Source organism: Telopea speciosissima, chromosome 1, assembly GCF_018873765.1.
Source record: "Telopea speciosissima isolate NSW1024214 ecotype Mountain lineage chromosome 1, Tspe_v1, whole genome shotgun sequence".
Lineage (NCBI taxonomy): Eukaryota > Viridiplantae > Streptophyta > Magnoliopsida > Proteales > Proteaceae > Telopea > Telopea speciosissima.
Genome location: NC_057916.1, coordinates 81892140 through 81914366, shown reverse-complemented (window position 1 = coordinate 81914366; position 22227 = coordinate 81892140). Strand labels below are relative to the sequence as shown.

General features: G+C 37.9%; 1 protein-coding gene and 1 pseudogene across 1 annotated transcript; one reads left to right on the top strand and one right to left on the bottom strand.

Moving 5' to 3' along the window:
* On the top strand, positions 1–6521 carry LOC122655605 (annotated as a pseudogene).
* Positions 6522–7087: 566 nt separating this feature from the next.
* Positions 7088–21967, bottom strand: LOC122662045 (serine/threonine-protein phosphatase PP1-like). Its single transcript, XM_043857601.1, has 5 exons — positions 21292–21967; positions 11458–12017; positions 8229–8438; positions 7564–7594; positions 7088–7484 (listed from the first exon to the last, which is right to left on the bottom strand). Exons 1-4 carry the CDS (start codon positions 21473–21475, stop codon positions 7580–7582), a joined length of 969 nt encoding a protein of 322 aa, XP_043713536.1. The 5' UTR covers positions 21476–21967; the 3' UTR covers positions 7088–7484; positions 7564–7579.
* Positions 21968–22227: the final 260 nt, after the last annotated feature.

Here is a 22227-nt window from a genome sequence, read left to right as displayed (position 1 = left end):
ATGGATGATACGGTATGGATATGGGTTTTTTTTATTAAAAAAAAAAAAGATATTTTGATTGAGTAACCAATTTTCGTTGGCAGTTGATAGCTGTGGACTATATTCCGGTGATATAAGACACTAATTTCAATCATTTGAGATATGCATTTTTTTTTCCTCTTCAAATCACAGAACTAGTCTATAATACCTTTTGTTTTGTATTAATTAATAAGTAGGAACACCAAAACCTTCATAAATTAAGATTATTTTAAGGTATGTTATTATTAAGTTAGCAATCAAAATAAAAGAGTAAAAAAATAAAGGGTTTGACCTTAGCTCTCATGACCTTGAGTCTTTAGAATTATATAATATATACGGGGTTTAAGATGTGTATTTGTTCTGATTCCACCAGTTCTTGATTGGTAGATTTAAAATCGAACTAATTACTTATCAGTAGATTTGGAACCAGACCCATGATTCTGCCACTGTCAATGCAAAGGTCTCCGTAAGCAACCCGTATAGCACCTCCATACGTATTTGTGAGATCTCTTAACACTCTCAAGAGTGCTAACAGGTCAGTCAGTAGTACTTCAATCTACTACTGTTTCATTTCTAATTATTTCTTCTTCTTCTTTGTTTAATTTCTCATTATTTTTTATTTGTTTTCTTTTCTTGTAAGAGCAGAGATATAGTGGCCGGGAAGATGCCGGCTTCGGGATCGCTGACGGCAAACGATATGACGATGCTAGAGGTGCCGGTAAAGGTGCCATACTCGATACTCTTGAGCTTGGCTAGGGACTTAGGAAAGTGTTGCCGCTAGATTCTGACCGGGCTGAAAGTCTTGTATGAAAGATTGAGAATGGTCGAAAGGTTCCGAGATTAACCCGTGGTAACTCCGATGATTAAGTTAGATCCGGGCAACTATCAAAATGAAAGGAATGCGATAAGAGTAATAAATGTTGTTCTACCTACCTCTGTCAGACAATGTTCCTTATATAGTGCAGGTCGGTTAGTCTTACGATCCGATTGAGTAGATGGTGAGCTGTAACAGCCTTCAGAACTAGGTCGGTCTCTTTGAACCATCTTGGAAGAGATGAGAAGGTATGATGCTATAGATGCATTTATGATAGGGACCCACATGGTCGTATAGTGTCAGAAGATCTTTTAGTTGTATTGACACCTGTGTATATATATTGTTAGGGTTAATTTCATGGATATCCCCTGTAAGTACAACAATATATCATGAACATACCAAACTTTGGAAAAATATCACAGAGTACCCTTATTTTATGTTTTTATTTCAACTTAGTCCACTCCATTAGGTTGTGCAGTTAAGTTGTTGTTAGTTCTTTTATAATGACAAAATCACCCTTATCACAGGGTGAACTTCCCATAATACCCTTAAGGGTAAAACATAAATACTCATGTTTCAATGATATTACCTTTGAGATTCCTTATTTTTTGTAAACCCAAATTTACCCCCTCCCCTAGCCATTCCCTTCTCCCTCCCTGCAACCCCAGTCATTCATGAAACAGAGTATTTTTCTTAAACAAATAAGTAGAGAGACAGAGTAGAGATGAAGGACAACTCTTACTTTTCAGTTCCATGGAGGCTAATCTGCTCCCAAAGAATACCATCTTCCTGCATTTGAGATATTCCATATTAGATACAGAAAGGAGCTTAAGTAAATGAAAGTGGGAAGAAATGTGAAACAGAGGAAGTAAGATGGAACCTCTTGGGTCCAGGTAACGATGTGACGCTCCTTCTGTTTGGTGGTCTCAGGCTTGGGAGCGTCATGGAGCTTCATATTCCGCATGGTTTCCTTCGTTGTCTTTCCACGTTCCTTCTTCCTTTATCAAGAGCTACCCGCATGTTAAAGCGGAGGCTTTTTGGATGATATATACAGGGGTAAGGGAGCGGTTGGCCTCCGAATGTTTGTCTTTACACGGAACTGTTCCTTTCAGAACGGGAACAGCAGCTCCAACAAAGTTCTCAAGCACTCGGTCTCAAACACCGAATTGCATAGGATTCTAACTTTCCAATCACCTTTGATCTCAATTTCCCTCAAAAATTGAGAAAATCATGACAATCCAAACTATTCTCGATATTCTTATAGAAAGGAGAACTACGAGTAGAACATGGAAAAACGATCAAATACTGAATCAAGTACAACAATAAAAACTTAGAAATCGTTCATTCTTTAGAGAACGAAAAGCAGAGGAATTTCTACTTTGAATGCCTAAAATCATCAACAGGAAATGTCCCTACAGTAATGGCCATAGACCCATCCGGCACTGATACAAGATGATTTCTTTAGGAAAATTAGAGGCCTACCTACGTATCTAAATCCGGAGAGACAGTGGATCCGAGGAAATCGAGCTGGAAAAGAGTTTGCCAGAAGCTGAAGTCAGCTTCTATTGAATAAAAAGAACAAGACCGTGGTGACGGATGAGAGTCTCAGTTGAAAACAAGAAGGAGAAGAATAAACAATAGGTGGGTCCCACTTATTTGATTAAAAAAAACGCTAATAGAGGAAAGATGATGGAATTATAAGAGTTTTTTATTGAAATTACTAAATGGGTAAAATGGACATTTTAACTTTGGATGTTAACTGTGCTTAACATCAGGGAGAAGATTGATATTTTGCTAAAATTTGGCATGTCCGTGATATATTGAATACTTACAAGGGGTGTCCATGAAATTAACCCATATTTTTATGTATATCAAAAAGGATTGGAACATTGATTACGAGCTGGTGTTGGGTCTCACCGTCGACTTGCCCATCATCGGTAATTTTACCCTCCCTCTTTCCTCCAAGGGTGAGCTCAAGCTGCCTACCTTCTCTGACATCTCTAACTTTTATTTCGCTTCCCAAATCCCAACTTCCTTTTCTATTTTTTGGTAAAAACTTCTCTTTCTATTTAATAATGAAATCTGAATCGCACTTCTTTTTTTTTGTCTTTTTTTTTTTTTCCCTTTTTTTTTTTTTTTTTTATTTTAACTACGTGAATGGGAAGAAATAAGACACTTTGCCATGGCTGATGCATCCGTTGTTCATCTTTCTTCTTCTGTTTTTTTTTTTTTTGTAATGTTACTGACCAAGGCTTTTAAACGGAGTTTATCCTCACAAAGACACAAAAGGTTAGATGGAGGGTCATGGAGAAACTTTTACTTGATCCACTGTGAAGGGTTCATCAATAGATGTAGGAAATGAAAAAAGGGTAAAAGTGGCAAATAAAATTTTAAAAATATAATGGAAAAGAGGAAATCTGAAAAAAAAAAATTTCTTATTTATGGTTGGTTAACCGATGGAAATCTTCATGGTCATATGGAAGAAAGATTTGATTTGTGGTATGAAAGCATAGTTTGATATATTAATTATATAAAAAAAATATGATATAAATTGGTTATATACCGTGTTCACTCATGTAACTTTCCTTCATATTGAACAATTACAGCAATTGGTAAAACTGTGGACTGTAAAAGTCTACCCTACCCTCCAATACTCTACCCTCCAATACTCAGCTTCCCTCCTATCTCCATAGAACAGGTACCTATCTAAAGACAATTAAAAAAAAAAAAAAACTCATATTTTTGAGTGGGCAAGGGTTGGGTATGCTGCTATCTTTCGGTTAGCTAATGACATATACCAATGATAGGGTAGAACACATGGGGGGAGGGGGTTTTTTTTTTTTTTTGGGAGGGGGGGGGGGGGCAGGGGAGGATGACGAATCTTTATCCTCTACAATTCCTTGTCCGTCCATTTTTTACAATTCCTCTCATAGGGGTGGAAATGACCACCCTACCCCTTGCCCAAACACACTACTTGGGTGGGGTCCACCCCCTATTAAAGGGACTTGGGGAAATGGACTGGACAGAGAATTGCATGAGATAATTTTTCGGAGGATGACACATGCTAGGTACTTTGGCACGTCCGGCTTTCTCTCTTTTAATTATTAATGGGAAATTTATGAATACCCCCCTGAGGTATGGACTTTTTATCAATGCATCCATCTATATGCACTATTTACATGTACCTCCTCTACTTTTCATATTAATTGATAAGTTAGTCCAAGCGGTTAGTTGTTCCTGTTAGTGACAAACGGTAGGTGTTTTATAAATATTTTAGGACCAATATACCATTGATAGGGTAAAATGACCTTGATGTCCTTTTCTTCTTCTTCTTCTTCTGCACTAACAGACCTCCTCTGCCTTAAGCTTCCTCCAGCAGAGTTGTTTCTCCTTCGTCTCCCCCTCGTGGACCAGACCTCGTCTTCTCCCTTAGTTCTACGCTTGCTGAAATGTTGAAACTTGAAACAAGAAACCCTTCTCTCTCCTTGTTCCTCTTGAGAATTTGGACTTTGGAGTGAGGGTCGCCTTACCCTTGAAAGCAGGCTCGCTGAAATTGTTCTCGTCGTCCCTGTTTTCGTTTTTAGGGGTTTCGTTATATCTATCAACACACACACGTGATTACAATTCCACTCAAATAATAATATTAGCTTGTTCTCTGTATGGGAACCAGATCACATGTGATCCACTCAATACTCCATTATTCTCTTCCTTCCTATTCTATTCCATTGTATTGTATTTATATCAACTCTCCAAGAGAGATCAATATTGAATGAAAATCAACTCTTAGCAAGTTAGTACTCTGGTTGATATTCGCAACGCTTGTTTCTGGGTCGTTCTCCGCCACCGTGGTGAAGAAACAGAGGTTCCTGCAAAGACCAGCAATCGGTTCTCCAAGCTTGTACGATGGCTCGTCTCTTTTGGAGTCTTCCTTATCGCTTATGAGCAAATTGGTGGTTAATTTGGGGTCTCTTATACTTCTGGTCTCAGGTTTCATGTTCGCTTCTAGTACTGTCGATTCCACCATATCCTTCTCTGAAAACCAGTAGCTTTCGTCGGACCCAACTTAGCGCTTTCCTAACTCGTGTGATTCTCAATAGGTTGAAAACTATCGTGGCTGTTAGGTTGATTGTCGTTATGATCGTTGGCTTTCTTTCAGGTTTTATCTTTTTCTCTTATAAAATCGGAGTTGAGGGTAAGGATGTTGTAGTATCTCTGAAATCGCATCTGGAGGCATTAAGAAACAGATGGAAGAGAATGATGTCCCCGGAATGATGATCTGCCTAGTAGTAATTTCTGATCTGAGAAACCATTAGTGGCAGATTAGTGGTGGCTTCAAGGTCACTGTACTCGAATTGTTGGATTTTGATCTGAGAAACCATTTGAAGCTTGAACGACGCCAGAACCAGCGCCACTGCCTCTTCCTTCTTCTCCTTTTGATTTGGGACAATGGTTCAAGTATAAAAGAATGGTAGAGGTTCAATTTATATTGAAGAGCAATATGGTCAGTTCATTTAAAATTTTAACGTTTTTGGGAAACAATTAACGATTTGGATTAACTTATCAATTAATATGAAAAGTAGGGTAAGTACGTGTAAATGGTGCGTCCAAATGGACACATTGGTAAAAAAATCCATACCTCAGGGGGATATTCATAAATTTCCCATCATTAATTTGCTTTTTTTATGATAATTACACTACGTTTGAGTACCCTCAAGTTTTAAAAGTGACAATTGGGGTTCCTTTGAGCATAATCATACTCTAAATAAACAAATGGGAAAAAGGATGTGATGTAACGAAATCAATGCCCGCCCCCCATGAAAGGTGAAAACTCCACCCTTATTGATGCTTCCATTGGCCCTTGTTAACAGAGGGCCACGCTCCTAGAAATTTACCTCTCAACCCTATGCTCACCTCTCATCCCTCACCCATTTTCAACTCCGCCACCACCACCATCACATCCGATCTCAGACAGGTTTTGAGTTAATACACTATTTCAAAGGGTATTAAACCATTCTACAATTCGTCTGGAGCACATCAAGGTCTCTCCTTGGTTAAATCATGTGCAATTAAGCCTAACAAAACTGACCCTGCAAGCCTTGTTCACCAAGGCTGGACCAAGAAACGGGTGAAAGGATAGAGATGGTTTTGGAGGCAAGCAGAGGCCATTTGCACCGCAGGTGTAAGTAGGGCGAAAGGTTTCCTTCACCAGTGGTGGAGGAAACTTCCCCTCACTATTGGTAATGTTACCATGTGATGTGACTATTGTCCCATCACAAAAACCAATCACCCTTCCCCTTGGGCATCCGATGGGTACCAATGCCCATCGATGAAGGCAAACTCAGTCTTATAAGTAGAGCATGTTATACAGATGGGTTAGTGATAGTGATACGGTTGGTCTTTTAGTTATCCTACTGTTGCATGTCCATCTCAGAGGTGGTTTCACATGATGTTTCATTTTCTAGATCTGTTTCTATTAATATACCCCTCATGGATCATCCTATATTACTATCGAATGGCAGATTTGATCCTTTCACTTGTGTGTCTGGATGGGCTGCTATTCTACTGTTTCAACATAACTTTGTTTAGGCATATTTTTAACCATGGTTCTGCAAGATGTGCACAAGAGGCACAGGTCAAGGCATCCATCAAGGAATGCAAGGAGCATTACAAAAGGGATACTCAACGATAAAGATCTGCGTATATACGGCGGAGGTGGTTCGTTGGCTACATAACAAGGACCGTGCATGTTGGCCTTGGATATTGACTCCTGTTAATTTAGATGTTTCACAATCATTGTTGAACGTTAAATCTGTAAAAATTCAGGATAAAATTCAGGATAGGAATAATACTGTAAGGTCTGTAGTAGCTAGATTATCAGATTTCGCTTATTCTAGGAGGTATAGGGGACTTGTCTCTGTAGATGATATTTTTTTTAATGCTTTTTAATTAAAGAGTTTCTTTTGCATAAAAAAGTATCATGTTATTAAAATAAAAAAATTAAAAAAAAAAACCTACATAAGGATCAAACGATTACTATAAGGATCCACAGACTTACCAAGGGCATCATAATCCAATGGCCTTGACATGCTCCATCAATCGTCCAGGTTGCCACCACAGGCTTCAAAGCCTACAGCGTCACAAATGAAAAACCATAGGCCATGGACAAAGTTTAGGTTACGGGCATGAAGGGCCATCCATTCCGATTACGATCTTTAATGGTGACACATATAACCAAACCCAGAATCAACATTTCCATGATTTTAGTTTTTCTATCATTCATGTGTACGTTTTACTGAATCATAAAAAATCATCATCAGAATGTATAAAGCCTTACCCTAGGCCAGCAGCATTCTCCAATGACCTGAAGCGAGGGCCTTCCACAGAACCAACTATAGCTATAGAAGACACTTTCGCCGGGAAGGGATTGCTGCACTATAACAATAACAATAAACAGTTACTGACTCTAATTTCTAAATCTAATTTACATGTTTAAGAACAAAAATGAACTGGAAGCATTTTAGCTCATTCTGTTTCCTCCTGCTTGCACGACATTACTGCGACCGTACACGTCTCCATAGTCCATACATGACCTTTAGCATTGAAGGGCCATAACAGAGGTCCATTTGTGACTTTGTCACCAACACCCTAGGTCCTGCAAAACAACAGTAGTCTTAAAGGTTAAATAATAGTACAAAAAGGCTATGCACGTGTCGCGCTTTTCTGATTGGTACCTGTGGGTTGGCCTGGTTAACCCTTTCCGCCCTGAAAGGAAACAGCAAAAAACACTTAAGTTTCACCAAAAAAGACAATCAAAAGCAACAACTTCCCTGTCAAGTTGTTCCCTCAAATCCCCCTTCCCCCAAAGGCCCCAAAAAAAATTAATAATAAAATAATAAAGCATAAATTTTCCAGTCATCTGAGTAATCATGCTTCCTCACAATCACCTTTCTTGTACTGCAAAATTAAAGAAATTACTATCCAATTTGTATGTAGGTTGATCTCTTGCATTAGCCATGGCCCAAGAAAATAAGCACTATGACTGTTTCTAGTCAACAATAATCGACCACAAACAGTTACAATATAATTTTGGTAGGGAAGAGAAGAAATTTAAGCTGGTCAAGAGGCTGCACTTCATAGCTTATGTACCACTGATCTAGAACACCATGGCATGCTGAGAAAAAGGATTCCCCCACCCCCCTGGATTAAGGTGAGAAACATGAATTCTAATACCTTTATATGAAATACTTCCTGAGAAGAAAAAATCATCAGAACCAGAAAGAGCCAAACTTAAAAAGTATGGTGCAAACATCCAAATTGGCCACCAAAATTATTGCCCACATCCCTAGCTAAAACCTATTTTAGAAGAGACATTGAGGTTGAAACAATGCTTTCGTACCTTATGTGGGGGTGTTCCAGGCCTCAACATGTTGCCAAATCCTGCTTTCCCTTTCTTATCAGAAGGCTTAAGGATCTGAAAGGAACATGTCAATGAATCATCCACACTCATCATTGCACCAGCATTGTCAAACTCCCCACAATAGTTTGGAGCTGAGAAAATGGTCACCAGTTGTCGTTTTGCAAAGAACTCATAACCATCTTCCACAACCTAAAGGAAAATCATACTGCTCAGATAAAAATGATATTCTCATACACTGAAAATTGGCATCAAAAGTGAAACATGATCCTAAAAGAGTAAACCATAAGAATGAGCACATAAATACATAAAATATATGAAATTCATATAAAACAAAAGAAAACAGGATTAACAGGCTTAAAAGGAGATAGGAGATACATTACAAATAGAAAACTAGATAATTTTAAGGCGACATGTCCTTAGATGACAACCCAGGCAAGGTTTTAAGTACCCTACCATATCCACTGATACTAACCTATACGTATCGGTATCTTTAAGGTACCGATATAATACCTAAAAATAAAGTTTTAAATAGTGTCGATCAATACATGACCCGATATGGTTAATATCTATCAATACAATTGATACATCTTTTTTTTTTTTTTGATAGGTACCTATTCTATGGGGGGAGGGAGGGAAGATGAGAACCAGGAGGCATGAACCCAAGACCTCTTGGTAGGGTGGGCTTTTACGCTGCACACATCTACCAACTGTGCTAGGCAGTTGTTCTCAATTGATACATCTTTTATAAACTATAGAACATGATCCATGACTACAGAACACTTGCCGAGATCTCCTGTAAGGCATTCTAATCAATTTTTATTTTTGTTTGCAAAATCAACTTGATTACTTGCTTCTACTGGCAAAAGCGACTCTAGTAGTGTTGATTTCATCATCATTTGAGGATTAAATAACCTGCAATCAAAGATTGATACAAGATTTGTCCAAGAACCTTTCTATATCAAAACTTTGAATTTTTTGCTCAAATATTGACTTTTAGTGTCGCTGTTTGCAATGAACAACTAGATTAATGAAAACAACCTGAATGATTGCAAACTAGATTTTTTTTTTTTTTTTTTTTTTGGGCGATGATGTGTGCATCTAAATCCTAAATCTTCCCCAAACTGAAATTGGCATTTTTTTAGGTATTAGTACATGTAAGAAACCTCATCCTTTATACATAATCAATTGAATATACTTGACTCGTCGTACTTTATTCTCTTTTTTATACATGATATATTTTACATATTACTTATTTATAGTGTTTTATGCTTCAAAATTGTATTTGGTATGTATCCTAAGCATTTCTATACATTTCTTGACCATTTCCATGTGTATCTTGCATTTCTCTGATACAATATGATACGTCACTTAAAATCACCCTTCTGATACGATACCCAATACCGATACTTTAAACCTTGTCCCCAGGGAACCTCTAGGTTGGTAGCTAATGGAAAATTATCTTTACCATTCAGAGGGCAGATTTGGCAGGTACGACCAAGGAACAGATAGACCGCTTGCATCGCTTTAATGTCAAATTTCACACTTCATTTTATTGTAACCATCTGATGAATTTCCTCACCTTGTATTTCCACCTCTGGAACCAACTGAAAGACGATGTGGCAATTCCAATGATAGGATAGATACAGGGTTGGTTTAAATTTCGAAGCCAAGCTGAGTCATATGGCCCACTAAATTTTGAAATTGTTCCCCAACTATCATCAGCCATACAGATCTAGATCAAGGTTGATCTGTTGATAGTGCCACATGGCATGTATTGCTTTTTCTGAAACTTAAAAAAATTCTAGGATATGTGGTCAATATGTCCAAAGAGTTGAGCACTAGAGATTCCTCTATAGGTCAGTCACCCAAAGAAAACACACCTTTACTTATAAAGTAAACTTGCAAGACTTGGGTGTTCTTTAAACTAATTAAGAGTTAAAATTGTAAGTCAGAAAATCATTGAAGGAACAATATTCCATTTTATACCATATAACCCAACTTTTTTATCGTGCGAGCCATGTGTCATGTACATAAGATGTCAGCTTCAGCCTCAAAAATGTTCCCTTTACGCGTGGTCTTCAGGTGAGCCGCAGCATGCAAGCCATGTAAGCTTCATATGCCTTTTATCCTCACAGAGCACTGATACACATATGTGAAAACACCATAGTTGTCAAGGCGAATAGGTGACCCAAGGCATTGGAGAGACGCCTAGGTGCCCTAGGCATGCAGTATATGTAGTATAGCACTGATACTTTTACATACTTGTGCTTATATGCAAGATAGAAACCTTGTAAATGCAATATGATAGTAACAACTAATATGAGAAAACCAACAAAAAATAGACAAAGCAAAAAACATAAGTTAACTCATAAAATGTCAAAAAACTGAAATAATATGAGCTAACACAAGCCCACAAGGCGCCGCCTAGGCTTCCAAGTTGATCACCTTTCTTACATCAAACAAGACGTGTTGTCGGATTGTCGTCTTCAACCAAGAAGGCGCCTGGACGCCTGGGCGATGCTTTGACAACTATGGGAAATGTTTTATCAACATTATCACATATTGCAATATTGTGATACCTTGAGTTAATGGAACAAAGTGTGCAGGCAATCAAAACATTATCACTAACATCAATGAGAGCACTGGTCCAGAGGTGGTGGTAAATTGTGGGGTTCAAAGTGCTGGAACTTGCAAGGCCATTTAATATGAAGACTCAAAAGCCACCAAAGCCAGAATAGAGACATTACATGCGCAATATTGTTGCTAGTCAGACATTACCTGAGGTGCATAGCACAAATCTGGAAACTTACCTACCATGATGTAATGTTCACTAAGTTAATAGAACTGCAAGACAATACTGGGAAGAAGACTTATCAATATATCTGAAGTCAATAACAGCATAAGATAAAATGATCCACATGAACAGAAAAGACTCACAAGACAAATAAAACACTAAGAGGCGACTTGGAAGGATGAATTAAATCAAATTTAACAGGAATCTTCGAAATTGTGCTCTTAATGAGTTAAATGCACGTCCACTTGTATTTTATCTAAGACATGTGTATCCAAATTTTCAAAGCAGCTAAACAAAATTCAATAGGAGCTCCAAAATGCTGAACAACTGATATTTCTTCTTTTTTTTTTTGAAGGGGGGGGGGGGGACCAAGATAGTCAGGAGAGTCAAGAGACTGATTCCAAATACACTTGCCTGGTGAGCTCGGGAGATCAGATCAAGGTCATGCTTCTGAAGGAATTCAGCAACCTTGTCAGGCCCAAATGTGTAAGAAACACCTCTGTCATTCTCGCCCCAGCCTTGAATATCTTTATCTGGATCAGCCCAGAGAAGATCGCAAAGAAGTCCCTGATCTGGAACATCAACAGGGCGAGCAATATTACGAATCTGATCCAAATTCTTCAAGTCAGGAGACAATCCACCATGCATGCAAAGGATCTTCTCATCAATAAGAGCAGCCACTGGCAGGCAATTGAAGCAGTCTGTAAATGTCTTCCAAAGACGGACGTTAAACCTCCTTTTGCACTCATCATAGAAGCCATATATACGGTTGATGGAAGCACATTCATGGTTGCCTCTAAGAAGAAAGAAGTTCTCCCGGTATTTGATCTTGTATGCAAGGAGGAGACAAATGGTCTCAATGCTCTGCTTACCACGGTCAACATAGTCTCCCAAGAACAAATAGTTTGCCTCAGGTGGGAACCCTCCATACTCAAAAAGCCGTAGAAGATCAGAATATTGGCCATGAATATCTCCTGTCAAAAAACGAAAGCACTTCAGCAATCAAGATTTAAATGGAACAGGCAAAAGGAAAGAAACCAAGTTCTTCTTACAAGAGATTTGTTTTCCAAATTAACTTGTAACGAAAACTCAAATTACCAACCAGAATCTGAAAAAGAGGAGAAGAGATGGGAGCGAAAAGGGAACAGCTTAGAAACAGAAGTCGATACCTGAGCTGTTCCCCCCCCCCACCCCACCCCACCCCACCCCCAAAAAATAAGAAGCTTCATTTATAGTAAAAAGGAATTACAAAGTTAGATTCCAAACCTACTAGGAATCAGAACTAGAAATTAGAAATAAGTAATAACACAACTAGGAAACTACCTAGGACCAAAACCTAATTCTCATAGGAACCCAAACATATATCTCGATTAGAGGGAATATCCCTTCTATCGAGTTACATAATATATCCCTCGGTATATAATTTTCACTCCCCCTATTGATGTACAATTCCATGTATCCCACGGTACATATAATTAACATTCCCCCTCAAGCTGGAGTATAAATATATCAAAAGAAGGCTTTGGCTTAGACCAATAAGAATAGGTATTAAAAACAACACCAGTCTTGAATAGCAGTTGTAGACGCCAGTGAGCATGGAGAGAGACAAACATCATTTAAGTAGCAATATCAACTCAAACACACAAATCATCAATGGCATCAGTAGATAATAACCGTCGTGTCAAACCAATCCAATCAGCATCAAGAAAAATAGGCGGTAGTGAACACTAGCCGCAATATCAAAAGCACTCCACAAAGAAGGCTAGTAGTAGGTAGCACTTCACAAAGAAGGTAAGTAATCATCTATAAAAGTGCAACATCCAACAGCTACATCAAAAGCCTTTCTCAAAGAAGGCAGGTAGTAAGTAGTATTTTGCTCAAACAAAGGCAAATACAGAACCCCAAATAGAGGTCTCAGATAAAAACTCCAATGATAAATAGGCAGTATAGGTTACTACGGACCAGACAGCATCAGGTTGTTGCAAACAAAATAAACAATATAGGTTACTCTAGACCAGATGACCAGACAACATCACGTAAATAAATATGAATTGTTACTGAATACCATCTTCATAGATAAAATTGTTACTGAGGACACGAACAAATAAATAATAGTAATCTTCAGATAAAAATAGTCTTGAACTGATGACTTGAGCAGCTAAGAGAATAATAATCTTCAAGCTCCCCCTCATGTGTAGCATTACATGTGGACAAATAATGACCACCAATAATCAACATCTTAAAGGATGAGTACGAAAAAAAAAATCCAATAATCAAGAGTAGATGCAACAAGATCCCAATAAAATAATCTCCAATTCACCCCTTCACGGTAGAAATAATCTCCATGCAAGTAAGATCCTAATAAATTCCAATTCCCTCCTCACGGTAGCCAATACCAGATAAACTAGATTTAAGCAAATCCAACCAAACAATAATTTCCAATAATAACCATCATCACTCCATGTAAATACCAATCTTGAAAAAGTTGCAACCCAAATTGATGTGATCAAGGGCCCACCTCAGCAACAGTATGGCAATATACAATCTCAATGGCCAATTTGTAATAATCTGGCCGCACATATGGGGCAACAAAGATAGGTAAAACACAATTTCGATTGATGCAGATTCGAGGTTCCAATAACCCGTTTTGGATCAGTTGTGGAATCACCAATTAACCAATAGTTCAAATCTGATAACCAGTGGCAACCACTTAATATACCATAAATTTCAAGGGGTCAACTTGGTAAGCAAGGATAAAAAAGGGTTTAGATTTATTGTTCAGGGATAGACTTGAAACAAGGTGAAAAGTAAGAATATGAGAAATTTAATGGTAAAGAAGGGTAAATATGAAGGTAATGATGATACATGGGGCAGAATTGTAATAAATCAGAATTTTGAAGGACAATGGCACCATCATAATCTATTGGGACTTCAGGACACAAACAAGGGGAATGTGACGTAATAATGGGACGGGTAGTTTTGGAATGAAAAGCAAAGTAAGGGTATGATCAGAATTTGGGGTGGATGGCAAGGGTATTTAAGTCTCAAATAAAAAAAGAAAAGGGGAAAAAAGGCACGTTACAAGGGATGACTCACAAATAGCAGGGACAACCCTCGATGTTGTCCTCTACCTCTCACCCAAGACCAGCAAGATGAGCAAGGCAGAGAGGAAGCTTCAAAGACAACCCAAAATATCAAGTGAAAAACTAAAACCCTTTGCTGGAATAGAGGCAGTGATAACCACGTTAGAAGCTTGCAACCGAGAGACCATGAAGAGAAATAGAGCAATCAGCAGTAGCAGTAGAGGTAGCTTGGCAGAAATAGAGCTCCAGCAATAGAGGAATCGATCAGATAACCAGTAGCAATAGATATATTGGATAGAGACAGCAATGTTGGTTGTCTTCAACCTTCAGCAGTTGCAGTGGAAACCAGGGAAGAGAAGTTGAGAACGGCAAATCAGCAGGTACGTATAACCCTTGTTTTTTAAAAAAAAACGAAACAGCACAAACCTTAAATCTTATTCAACTAGGGTTTTATACTTTTTTTTTTCTTCTTCTTCTTCATCGCTCTAATACCATGTAACGAAAACTAAAATTACCAACCAGAATCTGAAGAAGAAGAGAAGAGATGGTAGAGAAAGGGGAACAGCTTAGAAACAGGAGTCGATACCTGAGCTGTTCTCCCCAAAGCTTTATTTATAGTAAAAAGGAATTACAAAGATAGATTCCTAATCCTACTAGGAATCAGAACTAGAAATTTAAAAGAAGTAATAACACAACTAGGAAATCTACCTAGGGCAAATCCTAATTGTAATAAGAACCCCAAACATATATCTCGATTAGAGAGGATATCCCTTCTATCGAGTTACATAATATACCCCTTGGTATATAATTAACACTCCCCCTATCAAGTTGTAATTCCATGTACCCCATGGTACATATAATTAACATAACTCTTTTATAGTAAAAAGAAGAGACGTTCCAAAAGATTCAAAGGATTTCTTCTTCTTACAGGAGATTCACAACGACAGTACATTCACACTCCTTTGAAAAGAGTTAACAGATTTTTTATTTATTTTTTTTGTGAGGAGGGGGCGGGGGGAGAAAGGCCAACTCTGGCCCTTGATAACAGACCAACCAGTCAAGACTTGAGACAAAATCCCAGTATCACTGTTCCAACATTTTTGCCAAGCAGAGTAACAGTGTTCTTTGTTCCAAAACTATATACTCATCTCATAAAATTAAATCGTCAAAATCAATCGAGCTTTTAGAGGACCCTCTGAATGGATGCCTAGCTGACCAAATAGCTGTTGTGATATACTAACGAACCCAATACTCTCAAGTAGGTTCTCAAAATAGGCTTCATCCTAATGGATAGGTGGTACAGGCCCGTCAGTCCATCAATTCAAAGAGGCTTCCTGCAATCTATCTTCCTTCTCACAAGATATTGTGATCACTCCAGCCCCTGGGAAAGTGTACAGGCCAATAAAAGGAGACTTTTTCATATGCCAGGGCATGTTAATCGCACAGGGTTATATCAATTATTCACTCTAGAATCCATAAACATCCACTGGGTGCAATTCCTTCAACTGCCAGCCTTAGACCCATTATCTATTTTAGATTCCATCAAACCCTGAATTTCCCCATTCCACTTCATATCAATTTTTACAATTTCTCGTAGGGGTGCAAGTTTGGCCCTGTTGGCCCGAACCCGCCCTGACCCGCCCTGAGCCCGAACAGGGTTTGGGTTGAGATATTTGGCCCTGAGGGCGGGTCAGGGCTGAAATTTTCTGGCCCTGAGTTAGGGTAGGGTCGGGTCGGGTCGGGTTAGGGTTGAGGCCTCAAGCTAAGTTTGGCCCGGCCCGGCCCGACCCTGATTTAAGTTATACTATAAAATATATATTGACAAAATTTATACATTATAAATTTAAATTTCACCCACATTTCTTTATATAATATATTATATATGAAGACAATAAGTGTTATAATATAATTTATTATATTGTTATTTTATGTAAAATTATTAATGTTCTTCCCAGCCCATTCCAGCCCATGCATTTCTTTCCCCCTCCCCATGATCAGGGCCAATCAGGGTCGGCCCGACCCGACCCTGAGGGCGGGTCAGGGTTGGATTTTTCTGGCCCTGAGTCAGGGTCGGGTCGGGCCTGGGCCCAGCTAAGGGCACTTAGGGTTGGGCTAGGGTTCTATAAAGCCCGGCCCAACCCGACCCTGTTGCAGCCCTAATTTCTCGTGTTCAAATTGTAACAATGAGTAACACCCTCTAAAAAGTATTCCCAAACCATACTGATACTACAGCTGCCACTGCTGCTACTCATCTTTTATAACATCTTATACAAAAAATCCTTTTTAACTTCTCACATTTATAAACATGAGAACAATAACTACTCATTCTCTGTTAGCTTAGTTGGATTCAGTTTTGAAAGGACTTTCAAAATTCAAACCGGCAAGGGCATTTTGCTTGGTTTTAGCTACAGATCTCATAAAAAATGAAATTCAAGCTATCATCAGATCTAGTGGATTCTGACCAAACACGGCACTTTTTAAATTAATATCTGAATCCCATTTAGATTAATCTTAAACCCATCTACTTGCATCCCCGTAAAAGCCCAAAAAAATTCATTCCAAGGGTCTGTTTGTGCCCATATATTAGCAATAAGAAACCTAAAAAATTCAACCAAACAAGTCAGCAAGCTCAGCCCTTGGCTGAGCCAGAGTTTGACACTAAAGGAAATGTCAATCATCCCGACTGCCTTAAAATCAGCTCATGTACCATAATAAACACTCAAAAAAATGAACTAGTCCAGGATATCAACTTTTATCCAAATGATTCAAGTATTTCCAGTTACAAAATGGATATGAATACAAATGCTTCAGTGTATTTATACTTGAAGCGAAAAATGTTGGGCAGAAATTCATTTCAAGCATTAAGGTATCACAAATTGTGGGTTCATTTTCTTGAAAAACCTCTCATGCTGCTTATTGATTGTCATATTCGAAGTGATATCAAAGTTCTGAACTTTCAAGAGATCTATGCAAGACATCATTAATAAACACACAGAAAGATCCACTAATGTGGAGCTAAATTATCCATAATTAAGTGAGCCAACAAAGTTGCTGATTCGATAGCGAAGATCTCCAGTTTAAAAAGGCTTCACATCAAACACAACCAAGGTGCCTTACAGGATGTTAAGATGGATTATCTGCAAAACTATGAATGACATGACTTGGAGCGAGAATACATTTGAGGAAACTTAAAACTTCCCGAGAATAAATTTGAAGAAACAAGATGGGAAAGTTGATTGAGATTATTCAGCCATGTGCTACAAAAATCAACAAATGTAGCACTAAGAAGAAATAAAAACCTGCAAATGGATTGGCTGGCCGGTAAAGAAAACCCCCTCCTCCCAAGAGAGAGAGAAAGAGAGATGGGTATCTCTTTTAAGAACTCTAGAGAAATTCCTTTGTAAGAGGAAGCTCTCTTGACTCTTCATTCCACCCACACACACACAGAGACAGAGAGAGAGGTGTCCACAAATTATTTGTGCCACGTGGATGGTAGATATTCAGGATAGGGAAGTTTGACTGAGTCTTGATCAGTTCCAGTCCTGTACGAGTCCCTCTATTTTGTTGAAAACTTCCATTAAGCCACGGTCGGCCAGTTTATTTCTTGTTACAGTTTGTTAATGTTCCCATCATACTTTGTGGGGAAAATCCTGCAGACTTGAGATGCTTGTGTTGTGCTCCTCTGTGTAGAGGTGATAGGTGGCTTGAGAATTAGTTTCATCTGAATTTTGAATAGGCGTGTCTAAGAGGTGTTGAAACCAGCATCATGGAGGGTGCATGAGGCTTGTCTCAAGGGAAGGTTGAAGGTGTATATGGCTCATTGCAATATTTGAGTAGAGCAGGAAAACTTAAGTGGTAGTTTACATATAACACTTTGTTCCAAATTTTTATTCTCTTCTGTTATGTATTTCCTTTTTAATCTTTGACTTTGTTTATCTATATAAACATATTTTTTCAGGAAGAAGTGAAGGCCAAGAATGATTCCAGTCGAAGTGGCAAGCGAAAGCATTGGTCAGCCCAAGTTAACAGCACATACTCCCTAACAAAGGTTTCATGATGAGCTGCGAGAAAGTAGTTTGAGATGGCATGACCATGTACAACAGAGGCCTCTAGATGCTTCAGTACAGAGGAGTGATTTGATTCAGATTGAAAGAGCTAAAAGAGCCAGGGGCAGACCTAAAATGACTTTGGGAGGAGTAGTGAGGAAAGACATGCATAGATTAAGACTTGTATCAAGTATGGCTTTAAATAGAGTTGACTGGAGGGTAAGGATCCATGTAGCCAACCCCATTAGGGGCAGACCTAAAATGACTTTGAGTTGTAACACTTATCATTTTTTACATCTGAAACTTTGGAAAGTAAATGAGAGAGGAATCGCTATGTACAAGATAAGATAAGATACTGGAAAATAAGTAGCCATGAATGCCTCAACCATTCCTTAAAACTTGGGTTTCTTAAAGAACAGTTATCGTGTGACGGCATACAAATAAAGCTGAGATCAAGATACCTCACGAACTAATATATGCATGGATACAGCATTTAGAGAGTGTGAAAACAAATCCGGAAGCTCAACCCTAGGATTAATCAGAGTTTGACACAAAATGTATCACCAATCATCCATAGTGAGGACTCATAATCTGCTTATCTACATAATAGACAAAAGCAATATTGAACTAGTTAAAACTAGCAATTTTTCTCCAAATAGTTACAAAAACTCCCAGTTAGAGAAAATGAATAAATATGCTTGTAAATCTACACCATGTGTCAGTTTCTATACCTAAAACAGAAAATTAGACAAAAATTCTTCAGTATTAAAGTATCTAAAATAGTGGTTTCATTTTCTTGACCACCTGGAAAACAAAGTTTAAAGTATCGGTATTTGGTATAGTACCAAAAGGGTGATTCTATGATACGTATCATATTGTATCGCAGAGATGCAAGATATGTACGGAAATGGTCAAGAAATGTATAGAAATGCTTAGGATATATACAAAATATAGTTTTGAAGCATAAAACACTATAACTAAGTAATATGTACAATACTTCATGTATAAAAAAAAGAACAAAGTATAACGAGACAAGTGCATTCAATTGATTATGTATAAAGGATGAGGTTTCTTACATAAACTAATACCAAGAAAAAATCTCAATTTCCGTTTAAGGAAGATTTAGGATTTAGATGCACACATCATTGCAAAAAAAAATCTAGTTTGATGCAATCATTCAGATTGTTTGCACTAATCTAGTGATTCATTGCAAAAAGCGACACTAAAAATCAGCATTTGAGAAAAAAATTCAAAGTTTTGATAAATAAGTGTTCTTGAGCAAATCTGGTATCGATCCTTGATTACAGGCTATTTAATCCCCAAATATGATGACGAAATCAACACTACTAGAGTCGCTTTTGCCAATAGAAGCAAGGAATCAAGTTGATTTTGAAATCAAATGGGAAAGGAATCTCTACAAGCAAGATAAAATACAGGAAAGTAAGTTGGTCTTGAATGTTCAACCATTCCTCAAAATTTGGTTTCTAAAGAGAACAATTATTGTGGAATGGCATACAAAGAAGACTGAAATCGATATTCTTAACACAATTGTCAGAGAGTATGCAACACATCTCTAACCACAATAATGTCCAAAAGGGATAAATTTTAGAAAGATAGACTACCATTTTCCCATATTGGGAGCTCAACATGGATTTCTGTTCTTTTGATTTAGATAAAATCCCAAAATTCCCATTTGAGAGTTCAACCAGTGAAACATCTTCATTAATGCAAGAGAGAAAACAAACAGCAGGGGGGGGGAAGTATAAACTTTACCCAAAATCGAGATTTTATGCATTCAATTTAGCTTTCAAACTAGCCTTTAATGACCAACATAAAGCATACTGATTGAGACAAAATAAAATAAAAATAGCCTGTACCGAGAGAGTGTAGAAGAGGGTAGAAGAGATGGAGAAGGGAGAAGGGAGAAGGAGACTGATCTATTGTGCTTGATTGAACTGGTCAGTCCCCTCTCTCAAGACTTTATTTATATATGCAAAGAGTACAACCAAAGACTCCCATTCCTACTAGGAATCATAGAAGCAGAAAATTAGAAACATAATATAACTAGGAAACAAACTAGGAATAGGAATAGAAACTAATTACAATTCAAGAAAGACAACTAGGTAGGTATCTTGATTAGAATAGGAATATTCTAATCGAGATACTCTCCCTAATCTAGCTTGATATACTTCAACACTGGTCAATGAATATTCCACAATAGAAACCACTTCCTAACCAAAAGCATACGTGTCAGAAAATATTCCACATTACAAAATTCATATTCTCCATCAATCCATATAATTCTACTTTCCACATTGTAAGAATCCAGAGACTGGATCACATTTTAGTATATGCCGTGTCCCTATCTCAATGGCAATTGTCTCATTATTGTTGTATGGACTAATTAAAAGGATTTTGTATCCATGTGCATATTATATCCTGACACAGCATAGGATCTTGAGAAACCTATCTGGTTTTCTTTTTCTTGTTTTGTCCTTTTTCGTTTACACAGAGAAATTCACCTTTTTGACATAAACTGTTTCGAGGTGGCAAAGATAAATTAGTTTACGTTCATATATGCCCGTTCCTATTGTAGCCACAAATAATGCAGTTCACAGGATATCATATTGCTTAACAAGCAAAAAAAAAAAAATTTGTTCTTGGATGAGAATGAATTTCTTTGTTTTATTTCTTATACTAGTTTTACTCTCCTTCTTTTTCCATTTCCACACACTGACTCAGACAACTTGAACTTGGAAAACATCAGATTATGCCTCTCTAATGCAGAGTCATGAGATACTGGCATTAAATACTTAAACTAGCACACACTTATGCATTGTCTGTGCAAGGTTATGCTCTCGTATACAACCAATATCTCTAACTTGATCAAAATACACACGATTATGTACTATATGCAACTTCATACGCAGAAAAGACTGATTGATCTCAAAACACAAAATCATAACTAATAATAATAAAACAAAATAAAAACAACAACTCCATGGTCCGAGAATTTAACAAAGTAACTTGATACATCAATGAATGCTTGAAATTTTGAAATATGATCGGAACTAAAGCAACTAGGCAAAAATAATAGTTTCTGTTTCGTTCGTTTATACCGCAGATCTTAATTGGAGCTTCAAGCTCGAGGAGATTAGGCTGACTGATGAAGATCTCCTTAGAATTTTGGCAAAGCTGACGGATTTCCGTCTCCGTAAGCTGGGCCTGCTTTGGCGTCCGGCCGTTCTTAGCTTCAAGGAGCCTCCGTATGATATCGTCCAGCAAGCTTTCATCCATAGGCATCTTTATAAAATTGATGGAAACAAATTCCGAGAATAAGGTGAGTGATGATAAAACCCTAGCTGCAGTTTCTGCTGCTTCTTCCTCTCCTCCTCCTTAATCTAAAATCAAACAGTTTCCCAGTCTAGAAATAGAGAAACAGGAACAAACAAGAGAGAAATATGTTTATAATATCTTCAGGAATCAGAAGCCGAAGAGAACCGATGCTAACGAAGAGGTAGGCTTTATAAAAGCGAAAAAATCCCGAGAGAATATTAACAACAGCATTAAAGTGGATTGATGAAGATCTTCGCTCATCTCTACCTATTCGTCCATCCAAAAGTAACGGATCCTGTAAAATTTAACAACGTGTATAGCTATACGTTCACAAGATTCCGGCAATGGATTCCGGTAATGGCTATCTCTCTCTTCGTTCTCAACGATGATGAAGAGAATCAAGAACAGTCTCTTCCCGCCCTCGCTTTTTTCTCTTCTCTCTCCGGAAAAGAAAGAAACGAAACAAAAATATTAACGGTGTTAAAAACGCATTGATGATCCATTCTCAGTTTTGTGAACCCTATCTCTGGAAAGTCCCGCACGTACCTCGTCTCAAGTCAACTTGGAGTTGCAAGCGTGGCTGACGTGTACTTTGAAATATCTAAATGGGCCAAATCCCAGACTGGACTATGGGTCCATGGCTCGCTGAGTCCATTCAAAACTCAAAAGTAGTTTAATGGATCAAAGGGCCTGGGTCCAAGGGGGCTTATCTTATTAAT

Coding starts and splice junctions, on each gene's coding strand:
- LOC122662045 (XM_043857601.1), bottom strand. CDS start 21,475: ATGCCTATGGATGAAAGCTTGCTGGACGATATCATACGGAGGCTCCTT. Junction 12,018..21,291: donor AGCTCCAATTAAGATCTGCG/GTATAAACGAAC, acceptor GTTTTTTGACAG/GAGATATTCATGGCCAATAT. Junction 8,439..11,457: donor TGATCTCCCGAGCTCACCAG/GCAAGTGTATTT, acceptor ATTTTCCTTTAG/GTTGTGGAAGATGGTTATGA.